The 14,244-nt window shown below is 43.8% G+C and overlaps 1 protein-coding gene across 5 annotated transcripts in view; it reads right to left on the bottom strand.

The window, feature by feature from the left end:
• Positions 1-14,244, bottom strand: part of MICU1 (mitochondrial calcium uptake 1) — a 105,796-nt gene that overhangs the window by 3,322 nt on the left and 88,230 nt on the right. For all 5 annotated transcript variants that reach the window (XM_056350774.1, XM_056350778.1, XM_056350776.1 and 2 more), the window contains 2 exons: positions 13,415-13,552; positions 7,359-7,467 (listed from right to left, as the gene is read on the bottom strand). In XM_056350774.1, coding sequence (XP_056206749.1) covers positions 7,359-7,467; positions 13,415-13,552 — 247 coding nt within the window. The remainder of the gene's footprint in view (positions 1-7,358; positions 7,468-13,414; positions 13,553-14,244) is intronic.

Raw genomic sequence — 14,244 nt, 5'->3', positions numbered from 1 at the left:
GTCGGGAATGAAACCGCCCAGTTTTCCTGTTAAGCAACCCGGGGCCAACAATTGCAGAACAAACCCATCCACCCTCCCTGCAACAGGCTTTGCAGCCAGCAGACAAGATTAATCTTGCAATAAAATAAAGAGCTGTAATGAATTTTTACTTGCCCCCCAACCCCCCTGCCCCCAGACTGGCAGCTGAGCCCATCAGTAAAGGAGTAAGTGGTACTGTAGTTTTACTCATGCCTCTAGAACTAAAGAGCCATCCACGGAGCTATCAAACTGGCAGGGTTATGCAGTAGAGTTTGCTGCATAAGGGGAAACACGCCCCACCTCACTGGGGCTGGTTTAGCTCTTTCCCCTATATGTATGTGTGTGCATCTGGCTGCTCTCTGGTCTCCCTTTGACTATTGCAAACTGAAGGAATGAGGGGAGATAAGAGCAGCTGAGTTGTCACCATTTGTCAGGGTTAAAACACCCTGCTCTCTTCCAGATACTCAATAAAACGTAAGGGTTTTGCATGAATGCGAGCGTAATTTAAGTTCAATCACTTCCCTACAAAGCCTGACCCAAGGAAGCCTTGTCTGAAGACACTGCACCACGGCAGTGAGCCCACAGCAACTGGGATGAACCTTTAGCTGTGGAGTTGGCAAGGCAAAAGAGGGAAGTGGTGTGACACAATCAGATTGAAATCAAAAAAAAAAAAAAAAGCTCCGCTTTCATCCTTCTGGGTTCATGCACTCTAGTCCTTTTGCAGAGCTATTGGCCCTTCAGAAATTTCAAAGGGTTGCATGTCAGAAAGGAAAAAATAAGCACCTATCTATACTGTAATTGGATTTATTAGAAACCACATAAAGTGTTTCTAACGGGATTATTTTTTCCCCCCATGAATGTTCAAGACTATTGGTTTCCTCCATCCCATTTCTGCTCCTCTGAGTGAGGTTTGGTGTTTCTGAGGAGGAATCCACAGCGATCATTAGGTCCTTTTCCCCTATAAAATCCCTCCTTTTACTAAATAATGCAGGAGAAAACTGAAATTAAACAAAAGGTTGATTAAAATATATATAATCTCAAGTAGGCACCTGCTGTTTGCCTGTAATTATTCATTTTGAATTAAAATCCTCTCCTACATGACAGATAGCTCTGGTCTGCAGTTACTACTCTGTATTTTAGTTCTGTCACTGTAAGTCAGGATATGGCCACTGCTCCTGTGCGTGTCCTGCTGGCAGCCAGAGCCTGCTTTGGGGGCAGCAGAGGCAATGTAATCATTAAAGAAAACGTGAATTAATTTTGTTCCCGAATCTTGCCAGCTGAGTTGTGGGGAGACTGCTGTCTCTCCCCGCCCACCCACATCAACCAGGCTGCAGAATATACCGCATCATGCATGTGGCACAGCTCTCAAGAAAACCTAGTTAGCAAAGAAGACAAGGGAATTAATGCTTTAAGTGCAGGGACAGCCATCACGTCCCTGCATCCCTTTCTTTTCATCTCTCCTCTTCTTAATACGCACAAATTAGCCAGCAAAATGCAACACAACTGAATGAATGAACTGCAACACAAGCGAGCGGACGCATTAGATGGCAGCAGCCCACCAAAAAGGGCTTTAACAGTGTACCATTTAATTAGCTCACACTGACATCAAACACCAACAAATTCAATGACAAAGCTGCCTTCAGCTTTCCCCATTGGATCCGAGAGGGAGGGATGGATGGCCAGCATCACACATATCCCAAACCAGAGAGGGCAACTATAGATTGCACACGTATAATGAAGTATTTATAGGTCCTCTTTGATCTAACGCCATGAACACCGGAGCCAAATGGTGGATGGCATAATCCTTTTTACCAAGATACATGCCCTGCCTCTGGATTTTACATATGCCTTTGTAAAAGGTGCCTTTCCCCTCCCCAATTAAGCAATGCTTGTTCCCTAAATACACTCCTGGCTCCAGCCAGCTGCAAAATATGTGCTGTAACTCCTACCTGCCACATGCACTGCTGGGGGACTTCAGTAACATGTAAAGTTCAAGGGAAAATAAGAGGTTTAGGTAAAAGAAAAGAGTTTATCTAGACTTATTTCTCAGTTTATTTTTTCCCCAGAAAGTTCTTTTGCTGGGGAGACACTTTAAAACACCTCAACTTTGGCAACAGCAGAGGTTTTAAGTGCTGTAAGCCACCTCTTACCCAAGACCCACATCTTCAGAAAGCAAAAGCAAATCTGTATTTCCTCAGACAGCAACAACAAATTTCATTTAACTCCTCTTAAACGTAAATCTTCTTTCAAGGTGTTCAACCAAGCTTTGACACCATCCTCTCCTCTCGGGTACACCCTATTGAAGAAGTTATTTGCTGTAGTCTTGAAGGGGGAAAAAAAAAAAAGAATTATGTCTTCAATTATAAAGTTATGTTTTCACCCCCCTCCTTCCATCTCTACAGGGTGTCACCTGATCCTTCCCTCCTCTTTGACATGTGCTTATTTATTTTTCATGGCCGGTTTTACCAGCTGTAATTTGTAGCCACCAGTTACTTCTTCCTCTCTTTATTAATCCCACTGTGTATGTGTCACCTCCATCACATTGTTCTTGCTCGATGCAAAAATTCTGCAAAATGTTATTTCACAGGAGCTGCATGACTGTGCTGTGCTCGGTAATGATTTTGTTGATTTTTAAGGAGTCATAAGGAAGGGAAAAGTGTCTCTGCTTTCCACTTTGATGCACACACTCCAGGCTGCAAGGTATCTCAGTGAGGCAACTAAATATTGAAGTAAACCTCTCACCATAATTTCTTTACTGTTTTGCAAAATGAAATAGGTGCTGTCAGGGAAACATCTCCTAAAACAAAGCTTGTTCAGATTTGGGCATTTGGGATGGCTGCATCCATCTCTACATGGGAAAGTCTCCTAGATTTTATACCACTGAAAAACAGTTACACATTTCTATCTTGAAAAGCTATGTGGCTTTTAAAATTTCTATTGTCTACCACTGGTTCCTCTACTGGGCCATCTGAGTTTCTTTATGCAAGTTTAGTGTCCAACACAGTTATCTTTTTTTTTTCCCACTCATCTTTTTTTTTTTTCCCCACTCCAATTCCCAGAACTGCACTGTGAGTAATGCCTCACCAAATGCTTACAAACAGGGCTTTTCTATGGCTGAGAGCCTAGCCAGAGAGCAAACCTCACTTTTTTTCCTCCATCTTGAGATTAATCACACATTTTTCCAAAATAATGGGCAGCTGGGCTGCTGCTTTCTTTTCCTTTTTAACAGCACCCAGGGTGACAGGAGCAGGGCTCTCTGCCCTGGGCAGTTCCACGCTGCAGAGGCAGGACACGTGTATTTTGGGCTCCCAGAAACCAGGCTATGTAGGGTCTCACACTGATATGCACATTTCATTTTAAGCATCCCAGCTGGAAATGCTGGATGCCATAATTGACAATATAGCTAGAAAGAGTCGAACTTTTTTCAAATCATCAATTCATCTGTACGTACCAGAATATCCATCCATAAGAGGGATGTACAAACCCTATGCAATCCTGTGGCACAACACATTTTTTCTTCTCAAAATGTGAGGCTGCAGCCCCGCAGCTGAGCAGAAACTGTTTTGACATGAAAGGGAGCGTGACGGAAAGTCATGGAGATCACGCTTCTTGGAAAAAAGCGGAGTTACCAGACCAAAGGCTGAGCTGATGCACTGTTTATGTAACATTCACAGTCATAAATAAGTAAAGAAAGGAGAATCTAACACAGAAAATGGTTTCTAAACTGAAAGGTATTCAGTGTCTTCCAGGGGCTGTTGATCTATGCAAAGCTTGTCCTCAGGGTTACCAAGCTGATTTATTAAAGCCTTGTGGACGTGCATCCTCTGTTGTGATGGAGCTTTGCCCAACAACTCGTTGCATCAGCACTCAGCAAACACTGCACCATAATTGTGCGTGTACTAAAGCCAAAGGGCAGGCGAGCTCCAGACCCTTCATGCTTGGGGACAGTGTGCCAAGCATTTCCACGGTCCCTGTCCATCAGGACAAACACACACACACACCCCAGCACACTGGTGTGAGGGAAAAGGTGACAACCTGTGACCATGGCTTGCCTCTGCAGGACACCATATTTCATTGTTTCATTCTTCTCTTTCTCACAAGTTATTGCAAATACTCATCCAGGCTTTCTTATATGTCCAGAGAGGCGATGGCATCTCCATCCTTGGAGATACCCAAAACCTGACTGTAGGTGGCCCTGGGTGAGCTGCTGTAGGTGACCCTGTTGGACTAGAGGGTCTCTAGACATCCCTGCCAACCTCACCCATGCCACAGAAGTCCTGCCCACCCAACCACCAGCGCTCACTACGTGCCATTACTCCAGAGGAGCGAGCTGAGCTGCACCTTCATGGGGGACTGATTTCTTTCATCCAGCTCTGAAGGCAGATTAAAGCAAGCAGCAACTGAATGACAAAAACATGCTGCACTCAAAACTCTTCTCTACCTCCTTCCAAATTCCCTGTCAAGTTTGCAGCCACTTCAAGCTCCATACTTCAAATAAAATGATCTTCCATTAACCCCTCCTGGGCTCCAGCCCTGCTTTGAACTGGCTGAGCCACTGGAGCAAGCAGTGGGCTCAGCCACCTCCCCTTGCTTTGGCCCATCTCTAGGCAAAGCACATCTGTGCCTTGCCCTAAAACACAAAGGAGTTATAGCGCGGCTCTCTGCTGGAGCCAGCAGCACAGCTGCTTGGAAAGTCTGGCTGCAGACAGTGCCAAAAAAAAGTGCAACTCACACTCTTGCCTTGAAAGGGGAATAAGTGACGAATTCGGCTCCTGTCCTGCTGCCAGCTGTAAGCCCACGCTGGGAAAGTTTTCTAAGCAATCCTTATGATTTAAGAGAATGATGGCTATTATGTTTCTGGTAAAAGGAAAGATGGACTAACAAATAATACATGTGTTATTCTATGGGTCATTAAAATAGAGGTTTATGATCCTTTTTAGAAGAAGAGAGGACTTTAATTCGACACTGAAAACAGCTTGTCAAGCTACGGCTGTTTGATGCCATCCATTTTTTTTCCTCTTAGATTTTAAACAGACCTTCTAAAATTATAATAACGTTTGCTGCATTAGGTTAGCAGTGATTTATTTTATATACTAACTATCCTCTTCCTTCTCCCCGTATGATGAGTAGTTTTTACATTTGTTGGTTTTTAACAAGCAACCTTGTGAAAGGTTGACTTTTGGAAGAGTACACTCCATTTACTGCTTATTTGATTTGTGGCTGCAATATCCAGACTAAGTGCACACATATGGAAGTGGGTAATGCATAGACAATTCAGGCATGGGAGCACACAGATCCCTGCTGCAAAACCCAGGTGTATCACTGTACTGCGCTTTGCACCTTCGTTGGGACCACAGCAAAATGCTCTCTTCATGCCTCCTGCCCAGAGCATCTCTGGGTTGAGCAGCACAGAAGGGTGCAAGGGGTGATTTGTGTCAGCTACCAGACACACATGAAGAGGGGTTTGCAGAATAACCCTCCTCTTCTGCCCAAGCCCGAAGAAATGTCTCCCAACAGCCAGGACCCTGCAGGCCCCAGGGATGGGCGTCTGGGGACAGGCGAGCCCGCAAGCGGTTTGAAGCCATGTCCCGCGCACCACCAACCCTCCCCAAGGTTTACTTACTCCAGCCAAATAATCCCAGCTCAATGGCTGGGGCTTCAACACAAGCTCATTAATTGCACATAATTAAACAGCAATCACACTGATTTACCAACTGCATGTGGACCTAAATACTCCACAAATGCATATTCCATGACTGGGCAATTGCTAATTTACTGTAGACACCAAGTAAATTGGATTTGCTGGAGTATTATCTCCTTGTGGGATGCTGCAGAAAGGGCTGTGCAGCAGCAGCGCATCCATGCTTCATATTTTTACTTTTAAATGAGAGAAAATCATATTGCCTTCTTTTAAGTCTTAAGATAACAGTGATCTAAAACAAAGAGTATAGATGATTTCCCCCAAACAATCAAAGACGAAAAGGGCTGCTGACACACACAAGAAGAGATGCGACACATTTGACTCCCTTTTGTAATTCCACTGCCCAAAAAACTATGAATGTCTTAATATTCCCACAACAGCAGTGGTTGGAAGAACAGCTTACTTCAGAAACATTTTATTTTGCAGCTGCCTAAATATATCAGCTTTAACTTCCTAGTAGACAAGAGTTTCCACCTAGCCTAAAAAACTTTTAATGAGTTTGCCAGGTTGTTTTTTTTTAAATTCCTAGTCTGAGTATTTAAAAAAAAAACTCTCAAAAAAAGATCTAGAAACAAAACCCACACACTTCTGACAGATCCTGGCAGTAGAGAGTTGGACTTTTTTAAAATGTACGGGTGGTTTTGTTTTGTTTTGTTTTCTCATTATTTTAGAAGAATGTTGTGTCAGATCTGAGAACATACCTGATAGGGATTAGCTCAGAAAATGAAACACACAATGAGATGAAGGAGGATATGGATTATGACTATCACCAAGCTCCCCAGGACACACCATCTCTGAGGTTTATTCAGTCACCTACTCCAGCACGTGCAGCGCCTGGACTGTGGGTTATCTGATGAGAGCCTGCTCTAGGCAGACTTTAATGCTCAGTCTGGCACCTTAGTGGGGTTCCAGTGCTCCCGCCGCTCCTTCCCTCCAGCTCCAAGGGTGCTTGCCATTAACTAGATTTCAGATCACAAATGCAGCAGCTGGCCATACAGCTCTTATTTCTAGGCAAAGCCTTTTACTTTTAAGCAAAGCTGAAACAAAGCAAAGGCTGAACAGTTCCTAACACCAGCTCCGCTGCTGGTTACTGCCTCTGCTGTGTCGATCACGGAGACTTCTACAGAAGATACAGTTTGCAAGAATACTTCTTATAATACTGCCTGTCTTTGTCAACAATTTTTCAAGTACTTTGTAAAAGGAGAAAAAGCTTCACTTGAGAAAACGGGGATGAAGAAGAAACATTGCCATGGCCAGGATCTGGTACCAGACTCACTAGGTCATCTTGCCTCTGCATGTATCAGGCCTGATTGGTCCTGCTGAAGATACCACGATAGTATCACTGCTTACTAATCGGTCACCAAGAAATCACTGCTTCCTAATCTATTCAGGCTATACCTTTCAGCCTTTTTTTCCCTGTATATCTAAAACTGTGAAAGCTTAAAACCTGAAATCCCTCTTTATCCGTGAATGTAGCAAGTCAAACCTCTCGTTACAGAGAGGAACTTTGATCTTGGTACATTTTAACCTGTCAGCCTGGGCTCGTTCAACATCTTCCCAACTCCAAGGACACAGCATGACTCATGCTCCCTCAAGCTTTCAGCACCCGTCCATCTCACAAGTTTTAAGTCCGTCTTACCTTTATCAAGTGAAGCTCCTGCCATGTGGTAGAAGCTCAAAGCCGTGTCCACATCATTTATGTTCTTCAGAAAAGTGAAGAAGCTCTCCACCTCCTCAAATGTCAGCCCCTAGGACAAAGAAAGGGTCTTACAGTGATGGGAAAAGGAGATTGTGACACTACCTGGATTACATATGACAAAGTGACTTATTGGCCCAAGTTGCAGCCACAGGGGAAATCATCTGCACACTCAAGACACTCCTGCCTTGGCACCTGAAGATACGGTTTGCAACCCATGCTTCTGTTTATCCATCTCTGCTCCCCTCCTGGCCCCAACAGTCGTGCAAGGGGAAGGGACTTCCTTGTGTACAGTCAGCAGCGGCCAAGACCAAAAAGCATTTTTCTGGCTCTTGCTCCACAGCCAGCTCTTGCCCAAAAGCGCAGACATACCACAAGCCTGTGGCTGGGATGCAGGAGACAGCTGGAAGCAGGTTCATTAATGTATTGTTTTTAAGCCTGCACACTTGCAACAACAATAACAAAGTAGTTCACGTGCTGCAAAGTCTCTCCCAAGAGATTCAGAGATCCCTGGGGGGATCCACGTCTTACTCAGTGTTGCAGAAGGTGACATTGCAAAGCACAGCACGTATAGAGTGCCCCAGTTGGCTTTGCTGCTGGTGGCAGGATGGCTGCGGGGCTGCATTGCTGCCTGCTCTACTTACCGGCACAGTTGCCTGGGGCTTGGCTCACCCTGGGACGGGTGAGTGTGCGCTGGGTGAGTGCCTACAGCCACAGAAAGGCATCCTGAGATCTGCCAGCACTGGCATCGCTGCATCCTAGCACAGCCAACGGGTAGGCAGGGGATAAGAGAGACACTCCTCTCTGCACTGATCTGACCGGTGAGGAGGGAGCACACTGGGAGAGCAACTGCCAGCGAGTGAAGCTCTGGGACCTGCACCCAGTTCCACTACACAACACAACATCCAGTTTTATCAACCCGTTTAGCGCCAGCACAACTGCATCACTGCTGGGACAAGAGCTGCAGCCTCCAAACTCCCCCACCACAGCCACGGCCCCGCAACAGAGGTAAATCAGTACTATGGTAATAACCACTCAGCCTTCCTCTCTGGAAGAGATAAATCAGCTTGTCAAGAGGAGTTCAGGTTCAGGCTCCCCCTGTCTTGTCTAGCATGATAGACTGATACAGCAAGATACTAAAAATCCCACCTGCATAACACAGCGCGGTTTTATGGTTTGATGGAAGAGCACACGTTCAGTGGGTACTGTCAAATACAAATGTATACAATCTGTTGTAACCCTGCTCAAAGTCTTCCCAACAACTTCTAATCAAGGAACAGCCGCCTATCTTTTTTTGCAAAAAAAAAAGCACATTTTTTACAATCTTCTCATACAGACATGGTACCTCTAGAACTGTAAGCAGAAAAATTAGAGAACATTTGCAGCTTGTTCCTGTCTTTGCTGAATATGTGGCAATGCACCACTGATGTACGTTGCACAGCGTGCACACTGACAAATGCAACAGCAGGCCTTGTCAGCCCAGATTTCAAGGATTCAGACCAAAAAGGATGAGACAGCAAAATGCACACATGGACAAAGACTATGAAAAAATCCCCAGTTACTGTACAGGAAGCTTTCCTAAATGTATACCTGCTCTGCTTCCCAAGCGGCATGCTCCAAGATGTATGGCAGAATTATATAAAATACTGTCCTAGCATAAAAAAAAATAACCAAATAAATCAGGTACTTCTGCAGGAAGTACTGCAGATTCCTCTGGTTTTTACAATGGATCTACAAGAGAAAATATCCTTGCAATTCAGATGCCCATCCAGACACCTCCCTGCTACACATTTCCTCATGAACAGGCTCCTGCCTGGGAGCGGAGCACTAAGAATGGGTATGTGTACTTTCAGGCCAGAAGATGACACTGTGCTGTGATTTACCTGCTCTGTTTGGGACATCTGAGGTTTGTAGTAGTAGCTGCAAGTCATCTCAGCAGCTATTCTAAGCAAAGAGCCCTAAACTTTGTATTTTCCTGGAATCTTCCACCACAAAATGGCAGATATCAAGGCCAAACAGCACTGCGGGCCCCTTGTTTAGTACCAATAGTGCAGTTGCTATTGCATGTGGACAGATACTGACCCTCTGCAGCAAAAATGCCGTCAGCATTATGAAATCTAGTATTTTATTGATGAATCCTATAGTTGAGGCTGGCATCAGCACTAACTCCTTTCCAGCTGCTAAAACAAAAATAAAATCAGAGACTGAGACAGTCTCAGGCTTTCACTGACAAGTCAACAGATGTATGATGACCTTCATCAGTCAGAATTCTGTGTATGGGAATTTATCTACTCCCCATCAATAAGTTTGTCAGCTCAGCTCTTCCTAAGTTGTTCATGTTTCCGTGAAAGACCAATAGAAGTTTCCATTATGTGACAGAGGCTTGTGTTAATTTGGAATCACAAGAAATTGCGTATCTGGAGGGCACTAGGATAGCAATTATGGGATCTGGATGATCACTTCTTTCAAGGCATTTGTAGATCTAGCTGTTGATTCGTAAGCCTGAATCCTTTCATCATTTAAGTAATACTAGCGATACATAGGCAGGCAGACTCCAGAAATGTGTATCTGCTTACAACAGCTCAAACACCTTCTGCAAAAGTTAGGACTGTTCACCCAGGGACCATTACATCTCCCTCGCACCCTCTGCCATCTCAACAGAAAATTATGCTATGCAGCCCCAAAGCATGTGTAGATGACGACCTGAATCACTAGTTTCTGAAGAGTCAGCTTAGTTTTCTAGCAGTTAGGGAGACATAAACCAATACCTTTCTTGTAAGTGCTACTGATGACTCAAGTCCTTTTTACTAGGAGAAAAGCAGCTGTGTAAGTGTAGCTTGAGTTGAGGGGAATCATAAACAATTCTAACCAAAGCAGAGTGTGGCAGACACACTGAATATGCAGAGGAGTGCACATATCCAGGGTATGATGGGATTTGTCCTCAAGAAAAATAAAAATAAAAGCAGATTATCAATTAATGCAAGAAAACATGCCATTCCCAAAAGCAGGAACGTAGAATAATGATGCTGGAAAATGACTAAAGGTTAGATTAAAACCTTTAACATTTTGATAAATTGCATTTCCAAGGTAAAGCTTGCCAGGCAGGTTTGGTACAATTACTGCCATTCCCTTCCCAGCATCACACTACTAAAATCATCTTACTCCCACTTTCTTTGGCAAGCAATAGCAAGTCAAAGCCCCTAATGCCTTTGGCATGGAGAGGAGTTACAGCAGGTTAGTAAACTGTACAGGTAATGATACTACACAGCTATAGAGGTAGTCTAGTGAAGCGTCACAAGAAAGGATTTGGGGGAAAATTAATCCTGCAAAACAAGCTTGCATCATAAACCTCTCTGACCTACACAGAGTTCAGTGACTGGAGAGTATTGCAGGATAAATGAAGTAGCTGGGTGGCTTTAACGTCTCTTTGAGGTCTGGGAGCCAAAGGGAGAGCAGTGGATAGCACTGGCTCCACTCCCTTTTTTTACACAATGGGAGTAAAGCAGAGCCTGACCAAAGCAGCAGCTTGCTCTGCAGATGTCTGGGCTACAAACACAGAGGAAGAAGCAACACCAGTGTTGAGCTTCTGCAGTCTCAAGCGGGAGAATGCTCTCTGGGTTAACACTCCATTCATTTACGAAGAAAATTTTGCAAGCACACCCCTGAATATGTTATCTGGAAAGCTCAAAAGGTGGTTAACATGATTCTGGTCATGGCAGTCCTGTTCCTAAAGAGATGGGGAAATTTAAGCTATGTAAAACCACTGTGATGATCCCCAAGGTGATCCAATAGAAGTACATAAGTGTACTTAGATACAGTGTGCTGCACACAAATCTGCAAGGACATGGTTTTCTAAAATACCCCTGGGGAAAAAAGAACCCCACAAACTTTCCAGAAAAGTTTCTCTTGTATAAAGGACAAGGCAAAGTTAGGCACCAGCCTGGATTCTCTATGAGACAAAATCTGCTGAAGTGGAGGATTTTGGTGCCTGATTTCTCTAGCTCTGCATAAGCATTGACTTTGAGCTGCCCTGGTTGCAGTAAAAGGCTTATCTGCCTCCAGTGCAAAGTGGCTGGCACTTCTTGCATCCTTTATATCTCCTTAAAGCACTAAATATCTTGTACTTCTTATCACGGAGGCCGTCTCATTTTAGGATTTTGGCTGTTTCATTCTCCCCAGTCTAAGGAATCATGTTTTTTCCACCTGTTTCTTGGTTTCTTGCAAATGTAATTTTTTTGTCCTAATCCCCAGTTTTGCTCCCTGAAATAAATAAAGAAAAAGACTTGCTCTGAATCCGGATATTATCAAATAGAAATAAAATTTGGCTGATTTGCAGATGAGGAATAAGGTAAAAACAAAAAATTCTTCCTGTGCCACAGATGTCAGTGTCTTGGCTTACACATGAAAGGAAGAAAACACCTGCTCTAAGAAACCTTCCAAAATAGCACCCTCTTCCTAATTTCTCATATACCCAGCTACTGTTCAATAATATATACACACATGTGCATATGTATACATATATATATATATATATTTTAAAAAACCCAAATCACAGCAAAAGAATTTACAGTTTGGGAACATTAACAAGAAAGAGCTGTTATTATTTTCTATTAGACACACATCACAGCTAAGTATTTTTTCCACAAGAAATCAAGTGATTCCTGTTAAAACTTGAAAGGAGCAGAAGTATTGGAAAAGCCAAATCTGCAGTGTCTTATTCAAAGATCAAATAAACGGACACAACCTTGGAAATATCAAGTCTCATTTAAGCTGGCGACAAAGAGCTTGAGAAGTGAGATTTCCAAACATTAACACACAATGCGTCTCAGATCCAATGACATGTTGACACCATCTATTGACAGCAGCGTATTAAACACTGAACGTATTTTCCTACAAAACATGAGACCATCTGCAAAAAAAAGCTCTTTCTGTAAGCCCAGGGCCAGGAGAAGATGCAGGTACTGTGGGTCCTCCGGCAGGAACGCCACACTGAGCATGGCCTTTTCGCTCACTTATGGTTCCCTGCAGTTTTTCACATTTTGGCATTATTTGCAGTTAATACAGACTATTAGCCTCCGTGCCCTGCTGCTTCAGTACACCCAAATTCTCCAGCATCAGTGAAAGATAGAGAAAACAGAAGGAAAAATTCACTGGAGTGGCTTTACATGAGCTAAGGATTCCTGCACACCACCGGAGTCCAGTCAAGGCACCAAAAAGGGACAAAAAAGAATGAATTGCTGGCCAACACTTGTGTTTTGTAACACACCTTGCATCTAAACCAGTTAAGAAGTGAACGCCAGTTCTGATGTCACAAGGAAGCAGCTCTAAAACAGTCAGACTGACCCGATATGTAGCCAAAGGCTTTCCATCCATTCTCCTTTTGATGAATCCCTTGTTTATAACCTATTAATAAAACAGTTAATAAAAGAACAATCCATCTTCATAGGAGCAGACGTGGAATTCTAATACTGAAGTAATTTAGCAGCCCATACTTGCCTTACCTGATAAAGCACATGCTTTCGGTCTGGATGCCTTATTCCAAGACTAAATTAATGAGTATAGGATCTTCAACCTTATTCCTCTCTAAATCATAAGTAATTCAAATAATTTTTCATGTAAGTTAATGACTAAATAATAAACTGCCCGCTCACAGCAGCTAATTAATCCAAGGTCCAGCCAGTAACTAGGAATTGCTCTTCAGTGTTTATTCTGGCTCCAGACCCAGGGTGCTGTTCAGCAAATTTAAATTTTGAAAATTACAGCATCCATTTTAACAGGGACAAGCCTACACCCTGATCTGGTCACCGACCACTGCGCTCCCACCTCTTCCACCTCCCTGCTGCTGGCAAAGTATTTATCATCTGCAAAGTCAGCGTGTCTCCCCACACTGCTAAACAAGGTGTGGATGCTTTTCTTAAGAAGATGGAGATTGCTTACTCATTTCTCAGTACGGTGCGGGATGGCTGCCCCCACCACAACTTCCCAAATTTGGCACTGACCTCTCCATCTTGGAAGTGCTTCTTGAGCTGCTTCAGCATGATGGTGAGCTTCTTGGACTGCACCCCGCTGTAGGCCAGCAGCATGCTGCCGAACTGCCGCTCCGTGATCCGCCCTTCCACCGGATCGTGCCGCTCAAACTGGAAGCAGAGAAAAAAAAAATAATACAAAGGTATATGAAAACAAGACTGCAGCAGAAAGCTCCACCCAGGGTAAGGGCATGAAAAACACCGCAACAAAAAATGAACATTGCAGGAAACACTCATGAAGAAGAAATCCTAATGCATATGAATATTTGCTTTTCCCCAGGACTGTATCCGTGAAGAAGTCAACATCTTCCCTACATGTTATTCCTTGGACAACTTCTGGAGAAAATCTTTGTATCTTGCCCTCCTAGTTTCATCTCGCAGGGGGACAGTATTTGTAGAGGTGGACTTGAAAAGACAGAACGATTGCCTTAACTTGAAACCAAGCTAGTGTCCACAGGTCACCAAAGGGGGTGAAAAGCAAGAAGTACTAAGGTGTTCTTCACATGCACTTCCAGCTTGGAGATCTGAACAAGCATCCAGAGAACTCTGCTGCTCAAGTGACTTTCTGATTGATCAAAGATCTGTCTGAGACTGAGCTAATATGCAAGAGTGTGCTTCAAAAGAAGTTCATGTAGGTGTGGTTCCATGATTGCTATAAAGGGGCATAATGGTTAATAGCCCAGGAAACAAAAGTCTTACAAAAACTAAGTCTCATTTTAGCTCTTCTCTGCTCCAAGCCCTACAGCAGTGTCGCAGCAAGGGAAGCTTCATGGACATACCTCACCTTCCCCAGTTCCAGAAAG

The sequence above is a fragment of the Falco biarmicus genome, chromosome 9 (assembly GCF_023638135.1).
Source record: "Falco biarmicus isolate bFalBia1 chromosome 9, bFalBia1.pri, whole genome shotgun sequence".
Classification (NCBI taxonomy): Eukaryota; Metazoa; Chordata; class Aves; order Falconiformes; family Falconidae; genus Falco; species Falco biarmicus.
This window is presented reverse-complemented; position numbering and strand designations above follow the sequence as displayed.